Source organism: Piliocolobus tephrosceles, chromosome 13 (assembly GCF_002776525.5).
Source record: "Piliocolobus tephrosceles isolate RC106 chromosome 13, ASM277652v3, whole genome shotgun sequence".
Classification (NCBI taxonomy): Eukaryota; Metazoa; Chordata; class Mammalia; order Primates; family Cercopithecidae; genus Piliocolobus; species Piliocolobus tephrosceles.
The window spans coordinates 50,515,887-50,543,396 of NC_045446.1; the positions used below are offsets into that span (position 1 = coordinate 50,515,887).

At 40.8% G+C, this 27,510-nt stretch overlaps 1 protein-coding gene across 1 annotated transcript in view; it reads right to left on the bottom strand.

The window, feature by feature from the left end:
• SPON1 (spondin 1) overlaps positions 1 to 27,510 on the bottom strand; it is a 318,461-nt gene that overhangs the window by 175,080 nt on the left and 115,871 nt on the right. Inside the window, exons 4-5 of the mRNA XM_023230828.3 lie at positions 18,702 to 18,775; positions 14,090 to 14,212 (exon numbers count right to left, since the gene is read on the bottom strand). Coding sequence (XP_023086596.1) covers positions 14,090 to 14,212; positions 18,702 to 18,775 — 197 coding nt within the window. The remainder of the gene's footprint in view (positions 1 to 14,089; positions 14,213 to 18,701; positions 18,776 to 27,510) is intronic.

Genomic DNA, 27,510 nt, shown 5'->3' on the forward strand with positions numbered 1-27,510 from the left:
TGGAGAGGATGTGGAGAAATAGGAACACTTTTACACTGTTGGTGGGATTGTAAACTAGTTCAACCATTATGGAAAACAGTATGGCAATTCCTCAAGGATCTAGAACTAGATGTACCATATGACCCAGCCATCCCACTACTGGGTAGATACCCAAAGGATTATAAATTATTCTACTACAAAGACACATGCACACGTATGTTTATTGAGGCACTATTCACAATAGCAAAGACTTGGAATCAACCCAAATGTCCATCTGTGACAGACTGGATTAAGAAAATGTGGCACATATACACCATGGAATACTATGCAGTCATAAAAAAGGATGAGTTTGCGTCCTTTGTAGGGACATGGATGCAGCTGGAAACCATCATTCTTAGCAAACTATCATAAGAAGAGAAAACCAAACACCGCATGTTCTCACTCATAGGTGGGAACTGAACAATGAGATCACTTGTACTCGGGAAGGGGAACATCACAAACTGGGGCCTATCATTGGGAGGTGGGAGGTGGGAGGGATTGCATTGGGAATTATACATGATATAAATGATGAATTGATGGGTGCTGACGAGTTGATGGGTGCAGCACACCGACATGGCACAAGTATACATATGTAACAAACCTGCACGTTATGCACATGTACCCTAGAACTTAAAGTATAATAAAAATTAAAAAAAAAAAAAAGAACTTAAAGTATAATAAAAAATAAAAATAAAAAAATAAAAGAAAGAGCCTGAATACACCAATAACTGATGAAGAAATTGGATGATGATTTGGGGATGAGGATAGGGGAAAGAATTCAGTGTGTGTGGATAGTTCTTTTAAAGACTCAATTACGAATAGAATCTGGTAGGTAGGAACTAACCAATTTCGTCCTCAAAGCTAGCATGATCTTGAGACTGAAGTCAGATAAAGAGTTGATTTAAAAATCAGAAATTGTGTACTACTTTCACGCTTGCATGTAGATCTGAAGAATTTAATGACAATGCTAACGGATTACCACTTTAAAGGAGAGGCATGGTAGAAAGGACTCTAGGGTCAGATGCACCCAGATTCAAAGCCAGATCCATCTCATAGCGGAAACCTGTGGCACAGCCAGTGCATCATTCTCCAGTTCCCTCTCTTTCTCTCTCCCTCTGTCTTCCCCTCCTTTTCTGTCTCTCTCTTCCCACTCCTCTCTCTCTCTGCCTCTCGTATCACACACCAGCTCGACCACAGATTTGCTCTATGAACTGGGCCAACTCTAGCCTCTCTGAGACCCAAATTTCTCTTCCATAAATCAGGAGGATAATATTCATCCTATGAGACTAAGGTGAGAATTATTGAGAAAATGTATACAAAAATATAATGCTTTGTGAATAGTTTATAATTATGCATGCATACTAAGGGAAGAAAAAAAAAACCACGATTAAATTAGGCTCATCACAGACTGGAAGAACAGTCTAGCAAATTGAAAACTAGTAATTATAATACTCCACAAAAAGAGACTGAATAGTAACAATTATTTGTTCATGTCAATAAGTGCTGAAATGGCATTAGAAAAATCCAACATCCATTAAAAAAATTAAAAGTGTACATCTATATTTAACATCCTTAAACATCCTGGAAGCCAGGAGTCAACACTGTACATTGTCAGTGAACAAGTGGGAGACCACAGAAATCATGGAAGAGTAATCAGAAAAAGAGAGAGAGAGAGAGAGAGAAAAACATGTTGTGTTTTACAGGCAAATTATTACTTTTATTTTTTATTTTGCTCATTTATCTTCTTAGAAATGAGGTCTCACTCTGTTGCCTGGGCTGGAGTGCAGTGGCAGTGGTACAATCATGGCTCACTGGCCTTAACCATGGGTTCAAGGATGGGTTCAAGCCATTCTCCTGCCTCAGCCTCCCAAGTAGTTGGGACTACAGGCATGCACCACCATGCCCAGCTAGGCAAATAGCTATTGATTACTTATGTAGCCTAAGGAATATTAGGTAAAACTATTAGAAAAAAGCATACAGGTACAATAAGTGGGAATAATGAGAGCATTTTTGTACACTAATTATAACCTGGTAGAAAGCGTAATGAAAACTGGAAATCTCATTCATAATAACCAAAACATAAAATAATCCTAGGAATTAAGTTGATGAAGCATACGTAAGAATGAAACTGCAAAGCCTTCTTGGGAAAACAAAAATCATTTAGAAAAAATTAAAATTTGTTCAAGTCTCAGTTTTTATGGAAAGTAAATATATTTTTAAACCAGGAAACATTATCTGTGAAAATGCACTATTATTAAAGGGTGTCCTCTTAGCCAAAATTTCAGAAACCCTCTATCTAATAATCTAATAATCTACTTTATAATATTGCTCCTTTGAATATGTTTTGGGTTAGATGACAGCCTAGTGTTGGCAAAATGAGAAGGAGTTAGAAGATTTGGGAATAGGAACTAGATTGGCATCTCTACTATATGAATGAAGCAGATTCAGTCCCTCGAGGTCACCCTCCCAAAGCAGGATGGAGAGGAGAAAAGTGTGGATCTGGGGGTTAGAATGAAATCCCTAAAAAACACTCCTGTGCAAAATACCTAAAACTACTGGAAAAAGTAAGAGAAATCCTCTGGGACTGAATCTGCTTTATTCATATAGTGTTATCTTTGTGGGATTTGGGGAAACAACAGAGATTTATGTGTTCAGCCTTCCTCGTTTAACTGGAAAATGTGATCATGGACTTTCCTTCTCCACTCCCAACCCATACATGGGTGAATGGTTGTCCTAAGACTTCCTTTCCAGAGAGGCAGAAGGAAGGCAAGAGAAAAAGGGTACAGAAGATACTTAATCTTTTCTCTTTTGCCCTTTCTTTCATTGAAACTGTGTATGACAACACATGTGTTGGGTGCCAAATTCTATTTCCTGGTGAAATCCTGTATTTGTGACTCAGCCTGGTGGCAGCAGCAGTGCCTCCTGTCCCATCATAGCACTGGCAGTGGCACAGCTGGGAGGCTCTGATGGGCAGACTTCTCAGTTTTGGGAAGGATTTCACAGTGATAGAAGAAGGAAGCAGTGGGATTATTGTTCATTGTATGTTTGTGGTGGTTCATTTTATGTGTCAACTGCACCATTGGGTGCCCAATTTATTTCTGGGTGCATCTGTGAGGATTTCCAGATGTGATTCACATTTGAATCAGGTAACTCAACAAAGGAGACTTCCCTCTCCAGTGTGTGTGGACCTCATCCAATCAATCAAGGGCCAAATAGAACAATATGCAGAGGAAGAAGAAATCCATTTCTTTACATCCTGCCTGCCTGCTTGACCAGGAACATTGGCCTTCTCCTGCCCTGGGACTGGGATTTACACCATTGGCTCCCTTTGTTCTCAGGCTTTTGGACTTCAACTAGAACCACACCGCTGGCTCTCCTGGGTCTCTGGTTTGCAGATGGCAGATTGTGGAACTTCTCAGCCCCCATAATCATGTGAACCAATTTCTCATAAAAAAATTTTATCTATCTATCTATCTATCTATCTATCTATCTATCTATCTATCTATCTAATCTCTCATTTATCTGTCTCCTAATGGTCTGTTTCTCTGGAGAACTGTAATATAATGATTAATTTTGTTTCTGCAGTTAGATTGAGAAAGAAGGGCTATGGTCCATATGGTATCACTGTTCAAGGCATGGTTTGGTTTTATTCATTAATGGGAAAAAACTAGACAAGCTAAACATTATAAAGTTAACAATTTCTCTCAAGGTAATTTTGAGATTTAGTGCAATCCCACTTAAAATTCTGACAGGATCCTTTCCAGAGCTTGATGAAATGATTTCAAAGACATTTGTAAAAAGAGAAAGATAATAATATTGAGGAATATTTTCAAAAGAAAGAGCACCTCCATTTCCAAGCCAGAAACCTAGCTTGTCAGCTATGATGCTTCTCTCTCTTACTCCTCCGCATCCAGTCCGTGACAGAATGTACTGTTAAAAGAGATGTCAAATATACCAATTTTCTCCATTACCACTTTCACTGCTGCAGTCCAAGCCACACCATTGCCTGCTAACCGACTGCAATGTCCTCCTAGACCATCCTCCCACACAACACTGGCCCCATCCAAGCTGCTGTCCACCCAGCATCCACATATGGCCTTATCTTTCTTCTGGCCTAACCTCTTCAGCAGCTTTTCATTGCTCATCTCCCTCCACTCCCTTCCTTACTCATTTTGTAACTGCTTCTCGTTCATTCATCCATTCATTCCACACTATTTATTCAGAACTTTCAATGTGCCAGACAATGACTGACTCCCTGGGGAGACAAGGAGCAAAATCAGACTTGATTCATGCCAACACCCTAGTGGTTTTAAAGGCAAAGGACAATAAACATGAAAAAAGATTCAAGTGTGTTGGTAATTAAACCAATGCCAATTTAAAATAAGAGTAATTTTGAATAAATAATTAAAAAATAAAATTTTAATGAAAATTTTAATTGAATGCTGAGGAGGCTAGGAGAAACAGACACATTTATTCATCACTGGTAATAAACTGAATTGATACAAATGTTTTGGAGAAGAATCTGGCAAGACATCTCAAGGGCCACAAGAAAAATCCATATCCTTTGATCCAGCAGTTTTAATCTTGGGAAATTATTTAAGGAAATAATTCCAAAGAAAGGAGAAGGATTGAGGAAGACTTTAAGTAGAAAGTGTTGTGGTGGGTTTTTTTTTTTTTTTTTTTTTTTTGACACAGAGTCTCACTCTGTCACTCAGGCTAGAGTGCAGTGGTACAATCTTGGCTCACTGCAACCTCTGCCTCCCGGGTTCAAGCGATTCTCATGCCTCAGCCTCCTGAGTAGTTGGAATTACAGGCACACACCAGCATGTCTAGTGAGCTTTTGTATTTTTAGTAGAGATGGGGTTTCACCATGTTGGCTAGGCTGGTCTCAAACTCCTGACCTCAAGTGATCCACCTGCCTTGGCCTCCCAAAGTGCTGGGATTATAGGCGTGACCACCATGCCCAGCCTAAGTACAGTTTTTTATTGCAGTGCTTTCTACGTTAGCAAAAGACCTGACATTACTTAAATGATCAATGAAACAATAGATAAGTTGCCTAGAACAAGCTGAATGAGCATGAATGCCTAGAATAAGCATGAAGACAAAATCAAATGCAAAAAGTAGAACACAGTGGGTTCAAATGTGATATAGATACTCTGTATATAGACGAATATATGAAGAAACAAAAGTAGTTGCTGAATGTTAGAGTGGTGGTTTTTCATGTGATTGGACTTAATAATAATTTCCTAAATCCAGTGACCCAATAGAAAAGATGGCTGAATTACACTGTAAAATGAACTTTGGTTATATAGAGTATATTTCCCAATTGCTGTATTTGTATTTTAGGCAATGTATTGGCAAGTGAAAAACATAATTGGCTCCTGGAAAAAATGTTCTTTTCATCAATGCATATCTGTTAAGCAGCATTAAAACCGATGTCATAACAAAAATGGGGGAAGCTATGCAGCTTACATTGTCAAGGGTGATGAAAGGGTCTCTATGGGATAGGAGCACTTGTCAAAAACCCAAGAGCTGTATTCAGAGCTACAGAGTAAAGAGACTCAGCATCTTTTAGGTAACTCCCAATCCCTTGGCAAAGACTGGGCATGTCTCCAGCCTCCAGGACACCCTTATGTGGTAACACTGCCCAGTCATCTTTTTTCTGTGAAGCAACTGCTTCTGAGCTACAGTTGGGAGCTACAGACTCACAGTGCCTAGAACAGACATTGCAGGAGCTGGCAGTTTTTCTGACACTTTAGGGTCCATGAACTCCACTCAGGCTCAGTGAATCCAGCCAGACCTTCTCTTTCTGACTTCTAAGTTAGGATCTCTGCAACGTAGGCTTTTGTAGAGTGGGGCAAAGCTGTTCAGTATGGCACCAAATTTGGTACCAGTTGAGTTCATGTTAGTAAAGCAGGGCCTTATTAAAAGATGCTTTGTGTATACGATACTAATTTTCCTGCAGAAGACAGAGGATTGATTGCCTCCTGATAGCCTAGAGAGGAAGGCAAAAAGGAATCAGGAGACCTAAGCTTCGATTTTGTTTTGGACACTCTCTGGTTATGTCATCTGAGTCGGTAACTTCTTTGTGCTTCAGGAATTTTTCACTTATAAAATTAGGAGGTAAAACTTACATTATAAGTTAAAATGAATTTCTAGAACTACTAGATTAGAAGTGTTTTAAAAGGATTTCACTATTTCCAGATGACGAGCAGAGATCTATGGCATTACAATAGATACGGAATGCCAGAGGTCATTTAGGTAATTCCCCTGCCTCCCTTCTTATCTAACCACATCTAGCCCCTCCTAGAGAGAACTCTGTGCTCTGATGGAGAGAAGCCCAGAAACAGCACTTGGAACAAACCATTTTGTATAATGGTTAAGAAGAGCCTCTGCAGATGTGGCCCACCTGCAGAGACTGGGTGTTGTCCTATCCTTCCTAGAGTGCCCAACATAGATTCCAAAGGGCAAGTTACCCAAAGAGTACTGAAAGTCAGACACCTTAGGCTGCTATCTTATCTATTGCAGAGGTTCTCAAAGTATGGATCACAGACCCCTGGGAACCCCGAGATCCTTTCAGGGAGTCTAGAAGGTGAAAACTATTTTTATAATAATGCTAAGACATTACTTCCCTTTGTAATGTATTGACATTAACTCTGTCACTGAGCATGGATCAAGGCAATGGCCCCAAACCATATTAGTAGCTGATGTATTTTTCACTGCCACATACCAACAGTAAAAAACAAAAGGGGTCCGTTTCACTTAAGAATGTCCTTGGAGGGTATTGGCAAGATGGCCGAATAGGAACAGCTCTGGTCTGCAGCTCACAGTGAGACCAACGCAGAAGGTGGGTGATTTCTGCATTTCCAACTAGGTATCCTGTTCATCTCATTGGGAGTGGTTAGGCAGTGGACACAGCCCACAGAGGATGAGCAGAAACAAGGTGGGGTGCAGCCTTGCCCAGAAAGTGCAAGCAGCTGGGGGCCTCCCTCCCCCAGCAAAGGGAAGCCGTGAAGGACTGTGCTATCTGGCCCAGATACTACACTTTTCCCATAGTTATTGCAATCCGCAGACCAAGCGATTACCTCGTGTGCCTACACCACCAGGGTCCTGGGTTTCAATTACAAAACTGGGCGGCTTTTGGGCAGACGCCAAGCTAGCTGCAGGTTTTTTTTTTTTTTTTTTTTTCCATACCCCAGTGGCACCTGGAACTCCAGCAAGACAGAACCATTCACTCCCCTGGAAATGGGGCTGAAGCCAGTGAACCAAGTGGTCTTGCCCAGCAGGTCCCACTCCCATGGAACCCAGCAGTCTAAGAACTGCTGGCTGGAAATTCTTACTGCCAGCACAGCAGTCTGAAGTTGACCTGGGATGATTGAGGTTGGTGCAGGGAGGGGCATCCACTATTACTGAGGCTTGAGTAGTCAGTTTTCCCCTGACAGTGCTAAGGAGGCTGGGAAGTTCAGACTGGGCAGAACTCAACACAGCATGGCAAAACAACTGTGGCCAGACTGCCTCTCTAAATTCCTCCTCACAGGGCAGGGCATCTCTGAAAGAAAGGCGGCAGGCCCAGTCAGGGGCTTATAGATAAAACTCCCCTCTCCCGGAGACAGATCACCTTGGGGAAGGGGCGGCTGTGGGCCCACCTTCAGCGGATTTAAACATTCCTGCCCACAGGCTCTGAAGAGTGCAGCAGACCCTGACAAGGATGCAGAAAAAGCCTTTGGTAAAATTCAACAGCCCTTCATGCTAAAAACTCTCAATAAACTAGGTATTGATAGAACATATCTCAAAATAATAAGAGCTATTTAAGACAAACCCATAACCAATATCATATTGAATGGGCAAAAGCTGGAAGCATTTCCCTTGAAAACCAGCACAAGACAAGGATGCCCTCTCTCACCACTCCTATTTAACATAGTATTGGAAGTTCTGGCCGGGTCAGTCAGGCAAGAGAAAGAAATAAAGGGTATTCAAATAGGAAGAGAGGAGGTCAAATTGTCTCTGTTTGCAGATGACATGATTGTATATTTAGAAAACTCCATCATCTCAGCCCAAAATCTCAAGCTGATAAGCAACTTCAGCAAAGTCTCAGTATACAAAATCATTGTGCATAAATCACAAACATTCCTATACACCAATAATAGGCAAGCAGAGAGCCAAATCATGAGTGAACTCCCATTCACAATTGCTACAAAAAGAATAAAATACCTAGGAATACAACTTACAAGGGACATGAAGGACCTCTTCAAGGAAAACTACAAACCACTGCTCAAAGAAACAAGAGAGGACACAAACAAATGGAAAAAGATTCCATGCTCATGGATAGGAAGAATTAATATTGTGAAAATGGCCATACTGCCCAAAGCAATTTATAGATTCAATGTTATTCCCATCAAGCTACCACTAAATTTCTTCACAAAACTAGAAAAAACTACTTTAAATTTCATATGGAACTAAAAAAGAGCCCGTATAGGCAAGACAATCCTAAGCAAAAAGAACAAAGCTGGAGGCATCATGCTACCTGACTTCAAACTATACTACAAGGCCACAGTAACCAAAGCAGCATGTTTACTGGTACCAAAACAGAGATATAGACCAATGGAACAGAACAGAGTCCTCAGAAATAATACCACACATCTACAGCCATCTGATCTTTGACAAACCTGACAAAAGCAATGGGGAAACGATTCTCTATTTAATAAATGGTACTGGGAAAACTGCCTAGCCATATGCATAAAACAGAAACTGGACCCCTTCCTTATATCTTATACAAAAATTAACTCAAGATAGATTAAAGACTTAAATGTAAAACCTAAAAGCATAAAAACTCTAGAAGAAGATCTAGGCAATATCATTCAGAACATAGGCATGGGCAAAACTTCATGACTAAAACACCAAAAGCAATGGCAACAAAAGCCAAAATTGACAAATGGGATCTTACTAAACTAAAGAGCTTCAGCACAGCAAAAGAAACTAGCATCAGAGTGAACAGGCAACCTACAGAATGGGAGATAATTCTTTGCAATCCATCCATCTGACAAATGGCTAATATCCAGAATCTACAAGGAACTTAAACAAATTTACAAGATAAAAATAAACAACCCCATCAAAAAGTGGGCAAAGGATATGAACAGACATTTCTCAAAAGAAGACATTTATGCGGCCAACAAACATATGAAAAAGCTCATCATCACTGGTCATTAGGGAAATGCAAATCAAAGCCACAATGAGATACCATCTCATGCCAGTTAGAATGGCGATCATTAAAAAGTGAGGAAACAACAGACGCTGGAGAGGATATGGAGAAATAGGAATGCTTTTACACTGTTGGTAGGAATGTAAATTAGTTCAACCATTGTGGAACACAATGTGGCAATCCTCAAGGGTCTGGAACCAGAAATACCATTTGACCTAGCGATCCCATTACTGGGTATATACCCAAAGGATTAAAAATCATCCTACTATAAATACACATGCACACATATGTTTATTGTAGCACTGTTTACAATAGCTAAGACTTGGAACCAACCCAAGTGCCCATCAATGATAGACTGGATAAAGAAAATGTGGCACATATACACCACGGAATACTATGCAGCCATAAAAAAGAATGAGTTCATGTTCTTTGCAGGGGTATGGATGAAGTTGGAAATCATCATCTGGAGCAAACTAACACAGGAACAGAAAACCAAACAGCATGTTCTCACTTGTAAGTGGGAGTTGAACAATGAGAACACATGGACACAGGGAGGGAAACATCACACACCAGGGCCTGTCTGGAGGTGCGGGGCAAGGGGAGGGAGAGCATTAGAACAAATACCTAATGCACATGGGGCTTAAAACCTAGATGACGGGTTGATAGGTGCAGCAAAACCACCATGGCACATGTATACCTATGTAAAAAACCTGCACATTCTGTACACATATCCCAGATCTTAAAGTTAAAAAAAAAAAGAATGTCCTTGAAAAAACAATAAAAATGATTAATTTCATTAGATCTCTGCCTTTGAGTACACACCTTTTTATTATTCTGTGTGACTAATTGGGAACTATGTAGAAGCACTTCTGCTGTATGCTGAAGTACTGTGATTGTCTTGAATAAAAGCACTTATGGGCGCGAGCTGGACTAGCCACTTTTTATGTTCATAAAACATCATTTTCACTTGAAAGGACAAATGACAGACAAATTATGGTTATTCAGACTTGGGAATTTGGCCTACATTATCTAAAAAATAAAGTGAGCCTGTCACTTCAAGGAAAACAACTGACAGCATTTGTTGCCAGTGATAAAATTTGAGCTTTCAAGCAAAACCCAAAATTTTAGAAAACTTGTATTCATTATTATGAACTTGATAGCTTTCCAATATTAAATACTTTTCTGATGAGGTTGGTAGTGATATTAATGGATATGGCTTTTCATATTGTTTAATGAACTGTGTCAACACTTGGACAATCTGCATAACTCAGTAAACCAATATTTTCCAAATGATCAACATAAGATGTTACAAAACCATGCATTTGTAAAAGATCCATTTAAAGTAGAAGGTAAAGCAATGACTTTTACTGTAAGAATACAAGTTCACTGATACAGTTTCATATTCCACATTGTAATTAACCTTTTACAAAACAACAATTTGCAGAGTTCTGGTGTAGGATCAAAGATTATCTATAATTATTGGAAAAGGTTATTAAAATACTCTTTCCCTTTCCAATTACATAGTGATATGAGACAGAATTTTCTTCACATACTTCAACCAAAAAAAAGATTTTTAAAAATCTATGTGAATCTACTTTCAATCTAAGTTGAATGCAGAAACAAAGGCAAATGGGAATCCAGGTGTCTTCTATTAAGCCAGAAGAAAAGACAGTTGCAAAAACTTAAAACATTGATCCTCTTTTCACATTTCTTTTGTTTTGAACAATATAGGTATTTTCACAAAATATGTTCTTTATATTAACCTGTAATGAGTTTATTATTTTTAATTTACTAGGTTTATTTTAAAAATAAATAATATTTTTAAATTTCTCAGTTTTAATTTTTGATATATGGAAGACTGATGGCTATAACCCATATAAACCACTTATGGTGGGATCCTCAAAGATTTTTTAAGCATGTGAAAGGGGCCCTCAGATTTAAAAGCTTGAGAACCACTGTCCTAAGATCACTGTAGAGAAAGCAGCGTTTTGGATGACTAATAAAGGACAGGGGGTTTGGCAACTGTCAATTTGCACTGTTGTGGGAAGCTTCTCTGGGCATGATGATAGAGATTGGTTATCAAGACAGCATCATCTTTGCAGTGGCAAAAGGAAATTCATCTATTACTTAAGTCTGATAGAAATAACTTTTGAGAACATTAAATTTTCAAGGTCCTGATTAGATCCTCCCCCATGCCCTTTTAAATGGCTCCAGTCTCCCTGAGTGTTCACTCCTTTTCCTACATGGAAGGTTTGGCTCACAGTCTCCTCAGTACTGCCCATCATGACTAGGTGAAGGCTAGATATCTGCTTCCCAGGTCATAATGAATGCCACTCTGAGTTCAACAATCAGTACATAGTGCTTGGGAAGGCAACAGGCACTAAGAATCAAAGATAAGCACAGCATCACTTTTGTCCTGGAGGACTTCTCAGTCTAGTGGGAAAGAAATATTTTTTTTAAAAAATTGCAGTATGATATGTTAAGTGTTATTCTGTACAAGTGACCAAATTTTCCCAACCAAAAATTAGGACACAATCTGATAGACAATTTCTATCAGACATAATGCCAGAAATGGAACAATTCTAGAAGATCTGGAACACACGTCTGCTATGATTACTAAGAAACTCTCAACTCCACAGAAATTCTGTATAGATTTGTACTTGATTTGGCCCAAAGACTCAAAAACAATTTTTTTTCACCTCCTCCCTAAATTCTGGGAAATGACAGTGGCAGAATAGAAAAGGTCAAGAAACTTCTTAGGATCACAAAAGATGAGTAATGGGCCCCTAACATTTTATTTCCTCTGGTTAGTGGATAAGAGAGGCTGGAGGAAATTTTTTCCATCCCGCTTGTTCCAAGTGTTTTCTTTCCCCCAGGCAGACAGTCCAAGTTTCTTCGTACAGGTCTCCCACACAGCTGATGCAGATCAGGCTGAATCTCAGAGTCAGAAGAATGAACTAGAAAGAGGCTTCTAAGATCCCAAGCCTTGATTGCATGTGGGTAACATTGAACAATAGAGCTCTTGATTTGCCAACAAATGTCGGAGTCCCCTCTGGGTGGGCTGTGTGGGGATCATGGAGGTTCTGATCTGGTTCTGAGTCTTAAGTCCCAATCATGTGCCTTTTTCTCCCCCTTTCCTTTGGGACCTGAGCCAAATCCCTCTTTTTAATCTCTCTCTCCCCCATTCCTACTGTTCTTCCTGAACTGTGGCAACTCCAAAGCAAAATGCACAAGAACAAAACAGACAATGAACAGAAAAAGCAGGCTCAGTGCCACACACGGACATCCTGCCACCCACAGAGAGAATGGGCAACATGCAACCCAAACAAAAGGCAGGCCTAGGAGCCTGACAAACCCCTTTGGATTTGGATCCATTACTTACATCTCAATGTGGGCAAATAATGACATCTCTCTGTTCCCCAGTAAACATATCCACAAAAACACATTACTTTGAGGATTAAACACTAGAACATATTTAGAAATGCTTGGTTCACAGTAAGTCCACTTTTCTTCATCTTCACATCTTTCTGCATGACTATTTGGTTAGTGTCTGTCTCTCCACTAGCCGCTGAGTGGCTTGAGAATATGGGGTGCATCTTTTTTTTTTTTGTTCCATATGATAACTCTAGAGCTGAGCACAGTGCCTGGCACATGTTAGGTATTTGTTGAGACAGTTATATGATAAAGTGGAATTAGTAGGATCTACTTAAAAAATAGTCAGCTTTGGGTCTCCTGACAATTCTCATGGCTTTGTTTTGGCTATCTTGATAACAACGTTATGAAAGGATTCTTTTTTTTTTTTTTTTTGAGTCAAGAGTCTCACTCTGCTGCCCAGGCTGGAGTGTACTGGCGTGATCATGGCTCACTGCAGCCTTGAACTCCTGGGCTTAAGATCCTCCTGTCTTAGCCTCCTGAGTATCTAGGACTACAGGCAAGACTACAGGACTACAGGCATGTGCCACCATGCCCAGTTAATTTTAAAATGTTGCTATGTTGCTTAGGCAGGTCTCTAGTTCCTAGCCTCAAAGGATCCTCCCATATCAGCCTCCCAAAGCACTGGGAGTACAAGCTTGAGCCACTGTGCCTGGCCCCTCGTGAAGGGATTTCAAGGTGGCAGCTGAAGTCAGTAGAAAAAGGGCATGCTGACTAATTACCAACAGCTATGATAGTAGAGTATTTGTTGACCTCGACCTGTAGAGTCAAGAGCAGGTTCCTTTTGCCAGGTATTTCCAGCAGGTCTGTCATGGAATTCATGGACAGGGTCATGGCAAGGGGCATTGAGGTTACCAAATGCCTGACCTGAAGATAAGCAGCATGACTTCAGAAATATTTTTAAAAATCACAGATAAGAAAGCACAATGCTGGGGCTGGGCGCAGTGGCTCATGCCTGTAATTCCAGCATTTTGGGAGGCCAAGGTGGGTGGATCACCTGAGGTCAGGTGTTCAAGACCAGCCTGGCCAACATGGCGAAACCCCATCTCTACTAAAAATACAAAAATTAGCTGGGCGCAGTGGTCCATATCTGTAATCCCAGCTACTCAGGAGGCTGAGGCACGAGAATCGTTTGAACCTGGGAGGCAGATGTTGCAGTGAGCCGAGATTGTGCCACTGCATTCCAGCCTCGGCAACAGAGTGAGACTCCATCTCAAAAAAAAAAAAAAAAAAAAAGGCACAACACTATGCAAAGAAGCTGAAAGCATACCCATATAATGTCTGCCTGTCTTGATGAATATACGTACTTGGAACGTGCATTTCATGAACCAGCTGATACTAGGGAGCAGATCTGACATGCTGTAGCTAGCGTGCCCCACAACCAGACAGAACTTTGACCATGTGCTTTTCCTCAAACCACAGAGTAGCCACTCTACTCACGAGGGTAATCCTTTGGGTGTGTCTTCTCAGACCAATTCCCATAAAATGTGAGTCTGTACTTGGCAGTTCCGCAGGCACAGCAGTCTAAGATGGGTTTGTCAGTCACCCCATCAAATGTGGAATCTGAAACAGTCAGAAGAGTCACCAAGTTAGAAAGCAAATGTGGGTTGTACATAAGGTGGTGCTATCGTGATCTCATTTTATCCTTAACCCTTAGGAAAAGAAGATGCAGTGTTCTTTAGTTAATAAGACTTAGAGCCAGATCAGTACTTGGGCAATAAAGGATTTTGTATGCCTTTAAGTATGGTAATATTTTGAAAAAAAAAATCAGAGCTTTTTCCCTAATAACTTAAGAAGATCTGTGGGAACAATAACCCACAGGTTATTCAAGAATATTTAAGATGGTGGCTATGTTGAAAAGTCAGGGGTAAAATTTACTCAATCATCCTTTCCGGATCCTGGTCTCCTTCCCCACCCCTCTCACAACAGGATTTCTCTAACAAATTTTAAGAGGAATACACATGTGTGCTTTCTTTAGGAAATATTCTCTGGGACCAAAATGACAGGACCAGAAGGAGTGACTTTAAAGCAGAGCAGTGAAAATAAATGGAGAGATATAAAGAACTACTGAAGCGGGGGGTGGGGGGTGGGGTGGGGAAAGGCATGCATATATAATCACATCACTTCTTATCATGCTTTCAGAGACTTCACTGGGAGGGGTGGGAGGTGGAAATGTGTTCATAAGCTCAGGTTTACTGTACTTCTGGGTATAGAAGCAGCCAGGAAAAACTTGATTCCCTCTCGGCCCTCATTTTTAGCTGTGAATAGCTGATAAGTGGGGAAAGAGAGATTACATGAATAAATTCAGTATTTCTGATTGTCAAACCCACATCTCTAGCTGCACATTGTTGCTTTTAGTCTGTTCTGCTTCCTGCAAGATGAAAACAATGACTACAGATGTAACTTGCTTCAGTTGCTTTTTTTCACTTCCTCTAGTAGTATTAACATAAATGGTTTTTTTTCTTTGCAGTTGGACATTTATTCTTAAATATTATACAAAGAGTAGTAACAAAGAATGTTAAAATCATTGTGAGTGTTAGGAAGAGCATTTTATAAGACTTCCTTTTGGAATTTACTGGGTTGATGTGGTTTAAATATATAAAATCCATGATGGATAGAAGTGAATTCTAGGTTCTAGGGTGGAGATGAAAGGATGAGACATCATAACAATAACTACAAAATACTGAGTCCTTTTATGTGCTGTTTTCTTTCCATATATTGTCTCATTTAATCCTAATAATGCTAGGAGGTAAGTACTTTTTCTATTCCTATTTTACAGATCAGTAAATTGAGGCAGATTAGGTAACCTGTTCAAGGTCACAGGGTTAGTGAACACGGCAGGCAGAACTGGAGGCCAGGTCTTTTTGGGTCCAGAGCTCATGTCCTTAATCTCTGCACTACATTACCCCAGGAAAGACCTCATCTGGATAGGTCTGCATAGATAGCAAAGAGAGAAAACTTTTTTATTGTTTCTGTGTTGCTTTTTCCAAATGAAGAAAGATGCACTTAAAAAAAAAAAAAAATGCCTCCCTACATAGCTCTAGGATTTCTAAATCAGAGATACATGCTGAGGTTTCAATTGTAACTACCGGGGGCTATTAAATGAGGCAGCAATAGTCTCTACAAAAACCAAAAGAAGGCCAACTGGTAGCTTTGCCTTATCAAAAGGGCTTTCAGATATAGGTGGTAAGCTTAAAGATAATTCTGAGAGTTCAAAGGGATGCATAATAAACCTTTTGGATTTTCAAAGGAAAATAAGCTTCCATTTGAAAAATACATTTTAAAGCTTCCATTTGAACAATAAATGTTTAAGTTTGAAAATAAAAACAGATATACTGTTTTCCTACTGAGGAAAAGCCTATTGAAAATGAATCAGGCTTTCAAAGGGCAGTGATAAGAATCGTCCACTTACTCCTCTTCTAACCACAGCAGGGCCTGCCAACCATGGGTAATTTCAGGCTATAGAGCATCTCCAGAGCTGCCCTCTCTCTCCATTTCTACTCTAAATCCGCTGACTTCCTTTGCAACTCTCTTCCGAATTCTTTGTTCCTCTTCCCTTTTTCTTCCTTTTCTCATTATCCCTTTTCTGTTGACATTTCCCTCTTTTTTCTGTGTTTCCCTTCATTTTGCCTTTTTTTTGGTCTCTTTTCTTTAATTGTTTGTGACATGGTATTAAAGCATGTGTATGCAGGGTCGGGCACAGCAGCTCATGCCTGTAATTCCACACTTTGGGAGGCAGAGATAAGCGGATCACTTGAGGTCAGGAATTCGAGACCAGCCTGGCCAACATGGCAAATCTCTATTTAGTTCTTACTTGTGAGACAGAGATCTTTTCATCTTTAGCAGAGATGAAACCCCATCTCTACTAAAATTACAAAAATGGGCATGGTGGTGCGTTCCTGTAATCCCAACTACTCAGGAGGCTGAGGCAGGAGAATCGCCTGAACCCGGGAGGGGTAGGTTGCAGTGAGCTGAGACTGTGCCACTGCACTCCAGCCTGGGTGACAGAGTGAAACTCTGTCTCAAAAAAATTAAAAAATTAAAAATAAAGTGTGTGTATGCATATATTTGTTATAGGTCACTTTTTTGAATATTTTGTTTCTCTGTTCTTAATTGGAAGTAATCTACTGTTTCTCTTGCTTTTTAAAAGTATTGATTGCCTTTGCTTTTCATCTGTGCAGCTCTAGGTCTTCTCCCACAGGCACTGTGGTGTGGTTTTGTTAGTTTGACTGTGGGAGGACAGCCTTATTTTCAGGAGCTGAGGGTTCTTAGGAGATACTTCACTGACACCCTCATGTACTGACATCAACCATTAACTAACATGCACTTCCCAAAGTCTCAATCCTGATGTTATGTGAAGCCTTGTCTTAAGGCATTTACAAGAGGTGTCCTGTAAAGGTGTGATCCAAAACACCCACAAGTCCACCACAGCACCTGGATCTCATCACAGGGAGGTACAGCAGGGATGGGATTGTCATTGAGGAACCAAGAGCTTAATAAGTGGAGACGCTCCCTGTTTAGAGAAAGGCTGAGTGAACCTGCAGGCAGTTGAATACAAAAAAGAAAAGCCTCAGAAGACACATGTGGTGGTGCCCATCTGGAAACTGGCCAGGGCTCTCTGGACTGCAGATTCCAGCTCTTCAGCCCTTCTGGGAGGTATGACCCTCATGTAAGGTATTCGACTCTCCTTTGCTATTGCCATGTTCTCCAAGCAATCCCAAACAGGGGACCTAGTTTCTGCTCAGCTCTTCCATGGGGGACAATGCATTGATCTGTCAAAGGCAATGATAAGAACTACTGAACTAGGAAGAAGTAGCTTTGACAGAAAGCAATGGTTAAGGGCACCGGCTCCTGACTTCAAACCCTGCCTTCCACCATGACTATATGATGCTGAGAAAGCTATTTAATTTTTTATGTCAGGTTCCTCATCCATAAAAATATAATAATAATCTTTACCATATAGGGGTGTTGTGCAGATTACAAAATTAATGCATATGAAGTGCTTAAAATAGTTTTTGGCATGTAGCAAAGCACCCCAAACATATTAGCTATTATTATTGTTTTCCCAGAAGACCTTTATCAACCTTTCTTTTTCTTAGTAGCTTATACTTTGCTATAGTTGGAGAGGATTATTTCTTCTCAAAAGACTAACTGCTCTAAATGCAAATAAAAATTCTGCAAAAATAAATACAAATGAGACAGTTATGCTCTATAAATGTGGAACATTTTTTATTTTAATTTAGTTATCTAATAACTTTTAAAAACATTCAGATGTTTAAGGTGAATTTGTTTTGCAGATTAATGAATAAGCTTTCAGATATAGATAACAAGAGCTATCTATTCTATAGATAAATTTACTATGTGCAAGAAGGTACTGAACTATTTTATCTATTTAAGTCACATGGCTAGAAGGGGCAGAGGCAGATTCAAACCTGGGCCTGATCTAAACTCAGGCCTCTGCTTTATCCCCCCAGTCTAGTCACTCTCCATGAGCTTTGTTAGAATACCGTCAACCTAAGGAGAGGAGGTTGATGAGTTTGCAAATGTAAGGACTAGATCCTTGAATGTGGTGATATCACAAGGTCAACACCCCTTGGCATCCCCATCCCCTGCTGGTCTTCTCTGGGAAAATCCTCCCATATTGTCTGGGTGCCACACAAGATCTTGCTCGTGATTTTTTTCCCCAAAGAACCATTATAGACTTTTTAAAGGCACACAATTGTGCATTCCTTAATTAAGTCCTGTGAATTATTCCAAGGAACCTCTTCAGAATAATCACTGTTTCACAAAAATAAGATGACGACACCAATATAAGGTACATTATCTCCTACCCAGGGAATCAAGCTGAGTAATTAGAGCTTAAGGCGGATCCAATTATCCACAGCACACAGTCAGATTAAAAATTGGAGCTACGTGAGGAAGCACAACCCAGAGGAACTCATGAAGCCCAGTGGCCTTAATTCCTGCAGCAGGAGGCTTGTGCAGGAGGAGCTGCCTTCCATGTCTCTGCCCACCCGCCACCCCACCCCTACCCCGCCCCACAGGGTCTTACCTTGTTCACAAAGTTTCTTGGTCAGAGAGCCCTCATCTTGAAAATAAATAATGCGTTTTTGTACGATGCTGGCCCTGTGGAGAAAGAAGACAGAAGCACAGTGGTGAGGAGGGCAGGAAGGCAGGTTTGGGGGATCAGTCAGACAGTCCCTGCTTGGCTTTGTGGCTCTGAGTGAGTCATCCCAACTGTCTGTGTCTCCATTTCTTCATGAGAAAATTAACATAACAGCAATATCTGCTTTATGGGGTTGTGGTGAGAACTAAGTTGGAAAATGTATGTCAAGAGATTAACACATACCTAGAAACCACTCCACTCAATATTAGTTACTAAATTGTTTTTGGTGGTAAGGTTATTGGGAAGGTAAGAGAGTGAACTAATAGTATTTTAATAACTTTTCTCAATGGTTCATTTTAATCTACTTTTCATGTTAAACTATTGAGGCCATTTATAGAGCAACCAAATTCAAATCACAGAAACATGTCAGATCCTCTTTGTGAAGGGGAAAAAGGAATTTAAAAATATATTTTGATTTGTTCTGAAAATGTCATTCTATATCTTTCCTGAAAGTCTAGACAAAACTGTCTCCTACATTCTGAACAAAGACAACTTCAGCTGTTATATCTCCCTCTTAAACATGTCAAATGCAGGATCTTAGAATTTGGAAAAAATACTTTGAGGTTGAAAAATGACTTACTTTTGGCCAGCACATATTTTCGCTTTAATTTGGGATTGCACAGACATGCTTCTTTTATTTTAACCCACTGTGTTGTCGATTTTCAGCTGGCCTTGAAGGGGTTAGATACTGAAACCCAGAGTTTCAGTAATTTGAAAGTTTACAACATTTAAAACTGAGACAATGCGAAAGGATCTTGGGCCACTTCTATTGATTTTCCTCAGCAATGCTACTCAGTCAAAAGGTAATTTTCACACCCATTAACCCTATTTAACAAATATAGGGATTCCTTGACTCTATTATAGCTGACCACACTGAAGGAGTATTAGAGTCACATGATCTGCACTGTGTCACATGATTCCAGACCCAGGAATGGGGCCGTGTGTGCATGGATCCACAGAGTTTGGAGGCAGTCTTCCTGACGGTCTGGGCCTAGGCCAGGATGACTTTCCAAAGAAATGTCTACTCTACATCTAGTCTTGCACAAAATAATACAATTCTGACCATCCTGCAGATGTCTTTTACAGTCATTCCTTACCCAAGAAAGACAAGATGTTGAAATAAATGAATGAAATATGCTTCCTGTCTATGCAAAGCTACTTTGATCATTGTTATGAAGCAAAAGAAAGTTTCCTTGGGCCAAGAGAATAACAGTCTTCTCTAGGCCAAAGCCAAATAACAAAGCCTTTTATTAGTCAGAGCATCCCATCATCTCCAACAGTGCTTTTCAGAGTGTTTTCCACTCTGTGCCTCCAGGACCCCTGTGGAGGGGAAGGGGCAGGCTTAGTGGGAAGTATCCTAGACCCCACATTCCTGCTTCAACCAAAGGCTCCATCCTAATTTCAACCACAACAGCCTCTTACCCCGTTCGTCTTCCCATTATATTCACTGGTGTATTTTCAACAAATGTTGTGGGTTCTGCTTAGGGGCCTGAGGGAGGTTCCAGGACACTGTCATAAACAAGCCAGATGGGGCCACACTACCCATCCTCAAAGTTTACAGCACAGCAGGAGAAAGTATCAAATAACCAAACCTGCAGCTGATCATTTAACACAACCTTGATTAAAGGTTACAAGGGAGTCCACAGAGTGCAGGAGAGCATAGAATAGGGAGTCCTAACCGTTTCTGGGAAAGGCTCCCCCAAAAAAGGGTGGCAGAGCTGAGGTTTGAAAGAGCAAACTAGGAGCTAACTAGGCAAGTGGAAGGGAGGAGACAGGGAAAGGGCATCCCTTATAAAGTTCTTCAGGAGGGGAGGAACATGGGCTCATGGGAGGACCTATGAGTGGAAAGTCAGGTAGGTAGTATAGATTATACACGCCTAATCTGAAAATCTAAGATCTGAAATGCTCCAAAATCCAAAACTTTCTGGGTGCTGACAGGACACTATAGTGGAAAATTCCAGGCCTGACCTCATGTATCAGGTCACAGTTAAAACATTTACTGGCAGCACATACATTTAGGGTTAGGAATGATGGTGACGCCAAACAACCACAAACTGTCCACATGGCAGGCTGCGGTGGTGACACCTTTGCTCTCTGATGGCTCAATGTTTGTGTAAAACACAAACTTGTTTTAGGCACAAAATTATTAAGAATCATGTTTAACATTACTTTCAGGCTATATATATAAGGGCCTATTCATGTATATGTTTGAAATGTGCATGAATTGTGTGTTTAGACTTGGGTCCCATCCCAAGATACCTCATAGTGCATATGCAAATATTCTAAAATCTGAAAAAAAATCACAAATCTAAAACATTTCTGGTCCCAATTATTTCAGATAAGGAATACTCAACCTGTATGAGATGAGCTGGGAAGATGGGTAGGGCCACATTCCCCAGAGCCTGCAGGGAGATGGCATTTCACTCCAAGTTTAATGAGATGGAGAGTGTGCCCGGAGGACTGAGATGATCAGATCTGCTCTTTTAAAAGAGTACTGGGACATAGCAAAAACCAGTTGGGTTGGACTGCATGGGAGCTGCAGTGGACAGAGCTCCCATGCAAATCAAGTTTTGTTTCCATAAAGCTCTCTTGTTAAAAACATTTAAAAATCAGTCATCTACAGGATAAAATACAAACTTATAATATTCAAGGGTCTTTATAATTTTCCCCAAACACGTCCCGGCTTCAGCTGTCACCACTTTGTGCCAAGCTTCCTGGCTTGCGGACTTTCGATGTTTATTCTTGTGTGAACACCTCTTCAATTCAACCAGACCTCTGCCTGTGCTGCCTCCTCTCCCAGAATCACCCGTGCCTGCCTTTGCTTGCCTCTGTAATAAATATTCTCAATCTTCTTCCTGCTACTGTAAATAGGGGGGACAATGGCAAAGCCTATCATTTAAAAGTATGATCGTGCATAGAAAAGTAATTGCCCTCAAATTTTTGAAATACATGATTATAAAAATTTGGGAGAACTAGAGATGAAAAACATGTATTTCCTATAAGACGTCTCAGCTTCCTCAATATTCTATAAAGTCTAAGGCAACCCATTTCCTCTTTTTAATAATTGTTGTCATTTCTGAGCCCGCACTAAGGAGGCACTTAATATACATTATTACCTTATATAACTTATGCTTTATATATGACAGGTCCTCAAATTCTTCATCCAAAACCCTTGGTCTGGGTGTGTTTTTGAATTTAGAAATTTTTAGATATCAGAAAGTTAAGATTGTATATATACCATTAATACCTCTATAATCAAACACATCAATATTCTGCAGTAAAATGTTAGATTATGGGTGCAGGTGCTGTGGCTCACACCGGTAATCCCAGCAATTTGGGAGGCTGAAATAGGTGGATCACTTGAGGTCAGGAGTTTGAGACCAGCCTGGCTAACATGGTAAAACCTCATCTCTACTAAAAATACAAAACTTAGCTGGGCGAGGTGGCCCATGCTGCTTGGGAGACTGAGGCACGAGAATCGCTTGAACCCAGGAGGTGGAGGTTGCAGTGAGCCGAGATTGTGCCACTGCACTCCAGCCTGGATGACGGAGGGAGACTCGGTCCCCCCGAAAAGTTAGATTATGTATGAATTTCATTTATCCTCCCTAAGAGTATTGTTACTACCTATTCACTTTTCGGTCTCCTGTGCTAGATTTCAAGATTTGCACCTTATTTCTCCAAATGTTAGTATCATTCTACTACCAGTGTTCTAGGAGAAGGAACGGGGTTTGGGACAGGAGAGAATCTGAGGTGAATGTGGCTTAGGATGTGATAGTGGGCACTCTAGTGGGTCGTTAGACATAGGGCATTATAACTCTGGAGAGCTGGGAGGGAATGGGAGTGTGAACGTGGGAGTTGCTGGCCTGGGTAAGAGTCAAAGGATTTGGAGTGGCTGATATCACCCAGGGAAAGTGTGCAGAGTTGAGAGTGAGAGTCAAACTGAGCCCAGAACCCTGAGGAAGACCAACATTCACCTACAGAGGTGCTAGCGGAGACCAAGACTTTGGTACACTTGGTTGCAGAAGTTTCTTTTTATTCCTCATTTGGTCAACTCCTGAGAGAATTTTACATTCTGAGAAAATGCATTTTGAGTCTATTCCCACCAAAACTATAAAACTCAGCTGAGGTTTATAAATCATATTATCGTTCAGAAAAATAATAGCTTTACAAGATGAGAAAGCTGTTAGTAAGAACTCCCTTAGCATTTCAAAATGACAAATTTCTCCCATTCTGTGTTGCAATTTGGCAGTACTGTTGCATAGCATTTATACACTGAATGCTCTCTTATCGTAAGAGAGCATGTTAAGGAAATGTAAATTAAATTTCTCAGTATGTTAGCTTCTCAGAATATTGAGGTTCTAAATAACTCACTAATCATTTCAAAAGTTTTCTTTTCAACCTGAAGTGAACATTTCCAAAAATGCCATCCTGAATCTCTTAGGTGCTCAGCCTTTTCTGTTTGGAGGGTTTATTCATTTCCCACTCTTTTTCCTGAGGGAATTTGCCTGTTGGGGTGAAGTTAGAGTTTGTTAAGTTGTGGGTTTGCTGTCTAGTGCTAAAAGGGGCTGGGATCCCTGCTCCCAGGGGGAGAGAGATCTCAGAAACTGAAGTACTCGGGAGAAATCAGGTCATGAAATGACTTAAATAATATACCTGGATCCTCAAGGAATGGGTCACAGCCATGCAGAGACAATTCATGTAAGTTCCTACTGCGATGTGTTGTATACGGTAAATTTCCAGTATGTGGTGGTCATTATCATTGCTGCTAAGTCACCAGCTCCTAACAAAAAGTACCTGGCACATAATAAGTACTTAATAAACAGTAGTTATTTTTATGATTGATGTCAGGTCTGTTTCTTTGCTTGTGGAAGGAGTAGTGAGAGTATTACCTTGGTCAGCTGCTGCTGACAGAGACAATACATTGTCAAAATGAAGGTTGGGTTTGTGGTCTCTAGACTATTTTTGCCAGCCTTCTTCCCAATTCCAGTAAAATCCTTATTACTGAACATTTCTTGAAATACTTTATAAAATTTCCCTATGATCTCAGTAATGTTTTCCATAGGCTTGGTCCAGTTTATAACCAGCAATATTTATTCCCATCTACCAATGAAAAAATTAACTATGGGATGACCCAGGAATCAAATATTGAAGTCATTGTGATGATAATATCAGATGCTGAGGCCATCTCCCTTATTTTACTTCACAAGGATGCCAAAGGCTAACTGAATGATGGCCGCATATTCATCCAAAGGCTGTATGCATGCCAGGATGCACACTCACCAATCCTGTATTTGGTTTTAGGTGGGTCTCAAGAAATGGAGGTATGTCCAAGAGTTAACAAGTATCCAGGAAGCCCATGACAGTATGCCCATGGGAGAGGAAAAGTGAAAACTTATCTGCAGGATTCTATCTACAAGACTCTCAAGAACTCCATGATTGTTCAAGGATAAGGCTGCAGTCTCTGCTTGGGGTCACAAAGTTATAGATTCAGAGGGCATCTACCATGATGGCAAAAAAGCAATTCCAGTAGCTACCGTGAGATTATTCCTAATTAATTATCATTCACTCATAAAACATATGTCGTGCACTCATTTTGTGCCAGGTACTATGTTAGGAGCTGAAACTTCAAAGAGCAATAAGAAACGATGCCTTCCAGTAAGCAGCTCCTATTCCAGCGGGTGAAAAGAGAGAAACAGGAAAAGGAAATTGGAAATCAATGTGGAACATGTTAATGGAGGAGCCATGGGAGGCAGAGGTGAAGCGAGTAACTTCACAATGGCAAGGCTTCAAGAGGAGAGACGATGGCAGCTCTGAAGGTCTGAATTGAGAGAGGTGCATGGGAAATAGAGACTCTGTGAGACACATGGTAGGAAAATTCATCAGGACTTAGTAACATATTGGATCTAAGGCAGAAAGAGAAAGTTAAGCATAAGATATTTTATCTATCAGTTAAGCGCTTTCCTATGTGCTTGACAAATATTAACTCATTTAATCCCCCCAACCAAGAGGTAGGCATTACTATTATCCCTATTTTACAAATGAGAAAACTGAGATAGAGGGAGGTAAGTGAACTGACTCCCTAGGTACGAACCCCAATGACTAGAGGGAGACATAGTCATGCTAGGATTGACACAAAAGACAGGGAGATTAGAAAGACTTTTTATTATTATTTTTAAAATTTGTATTGAGATATTGTAGATTCATATGTGGTTGTAAAAAATAATATAAAGTGATTGTACTCTGCCTGGTTTCTCCCAATGGTGACACTTTGCAAAACTTAAGTATAATTGTACAACCCTGATATTGATGTTGGTATAATTCATTGCGCTTAAGTCTGGGTACAAAATGGTGAAATGAGGTTAGATGAAAGCCAGATCATGCCATTCTAAAGAAACTCTGGCACTTTCTATGACAGAACATACCCCAATGACTCTCACAACACGAATCTGATAGAATCCCAATCAAAGAATCATTTACAAGTGCTGTGGTAACTCAGCGGAGGTGGCCATTTCTGGCTGGGATGAGGTAGGGATAAAGGTGGAGTTGGGGGAAGTGTTGGTGGAAATGAGGTTGACCAGGTGTGACTTCTTGGAAAAATGGCACAGGAGTTGGACTTGGAGTCCTAGAGACTAAGTCTGCAAAACCAGGGACAGGAACTTTGCAGTAGAGCTGCACAATTAAGAGAGACCCTTGGCAGGCCCACCATCCGTGGTCCTTGGAAACAACGTTCTCTGCTCTGAGCAGACATCTCAACCTGAATCAGAGGTATCAGCTCCACACAGTGCTGCACACCCATGTGCAGCTTTGTTTATTTCCAGAAGTTGGCTAAGAGGTTAGTTAGGCTCTCAACAAGACTACAATCCATTCCCAAACATGTATGGTCATTGGATTTCTCAAGCTCTTGATTTGCAGTGCACAAAGTTACACTACAAAGCCCTGGTTCTGATTTCAATAAAAATGGAAGGAAAGCTACTTTTAGTGCTCAGTTTATTTCCTCTTCTAAATTTAGACTGACCTAGGGATAACAGGGTTACCATGATCCCATTTTCTCTCATATTGTTCAACTTCAGACCCCATCTTTATCATATACCTGGTCAATACCATTACTCTAGCACTTTAAAACTTACCTTTCTCCCCAAATCCAATGGAAAACTAATGAGGAATAGATTTTCATATAAGAGATGTAAAAAGAAAAGAATAAAACTGGATTGTGTTTTAAAAGAACTAATTTAGATGTAAGAGGTATTAAAACCAGACAGACATTCATTTACTCATGAGTTTGTCTAACAGAGTAAGTGCCACAAAGCTGTGTTAGGACTTAGAGATACAAAGATGAATAAACTATTGTTTGTTTGATACCAAATAGTTGCCAGCCTGACAGGAGAGTGACGTCATCTGTTGAATCAAAACACTGCACAGCAAGTCCTGGCATCTACCCAGCATCCATTCCCTCCATCTTCCCCACTTGCAGAGCTGTCATTTTGTTTGGGGTAATATCAGACATGCTGGTCATGATAGTCTTGTTCCTGCTTTCCCAGCCTTCCTTGCTGCTGGTGGCAGGACACGTGACCCACATGTGGCCTCAGTAACATAACGAGAAGTTTGCAAGATGGAAGAGACTAAGTCTGCAAAACCAGGCACGGGAACTTTGCAGTAGAGCTGCACACCTAAAAGAGACCCTTCTGAAAAAGTTTTGCTTTCCAGGCAAGAAAAATAAATGACCCACCATGGCCTTTCCCTTACAAACACAATGTGTGGAACAAGGTGGCCATTTTGCTACCACGAAGAAAGGCCAAGAAAAATCACAGAGACACTGGCCCTGACATCAGTTAGCTGCTGAAAGAATACCAGCAGTCACTTACCCTGGGGCTTCTTGTGGTATGGGAAAAATAAACCTCTATTTGTTGAAGCCATCATCAGCCAAGTTTTCTAATGAATGCTGCTCTTAAATGCATGCCTAACTGATGGAAAAAGGCATGGTGGGAAAAAGGAAGGGCAGTTCAGAGGAAAGGAAGAGCCAGGCTCTGTCTGGACCCATATGTAGGCCACATGGTTGCACCAGTGGGGAGCCGTTGAAGGTCTTTTGTTGTTGTTTTGTTTGAGACAGAGTCTCACTGTGTTGCCCAGGCTGGAATGCAGTGGCATGAACACAGCTTACTGTAGCCTCAACCTCCTGGACTCAAGTGATCCTCTGGCCTCAGCTTCCTGAGTAGCTGGGACAACTGGTGCCTGCCACTATGCTTGGCTGCTTTGTACATTTATCGTAGAGATGGGGTCTTGCTATGCTGTACGGGCTGGTCTCGAATTCCTGGCAAGTGATCCACTTGGCTAGGCCCCTCAAAGTGCTGGGATTACAGGCGTGAGCTATCACTCCCAGACTGTAGGTTTTTGGTGGGAGTGAGGGGCAGGGATGCTCTTGACCAGAAGAGACTCTGAGAAGAAGGACAGCTGTGGACAAGGCCTTATAAGAAGGCCTTGGATTTGGGAACCAGAGGGTCCCTGTGCTGGGTCAGGCCTTCAGGTTTACACTCCAGAGATGTGGCTATAAAGGAAAGGTGGGGTGGGGGTTGTGAGTAGGAATTTCACAGGAAAACACAAGCAAGGGAAATACTCTTGTCCTCTCTGGAGGAAGCTTTCACATGCCTGTAAGGTGAAGCTGAGGAAAGAGTGGAAATCCTTAGGGGTACCTGCTGGA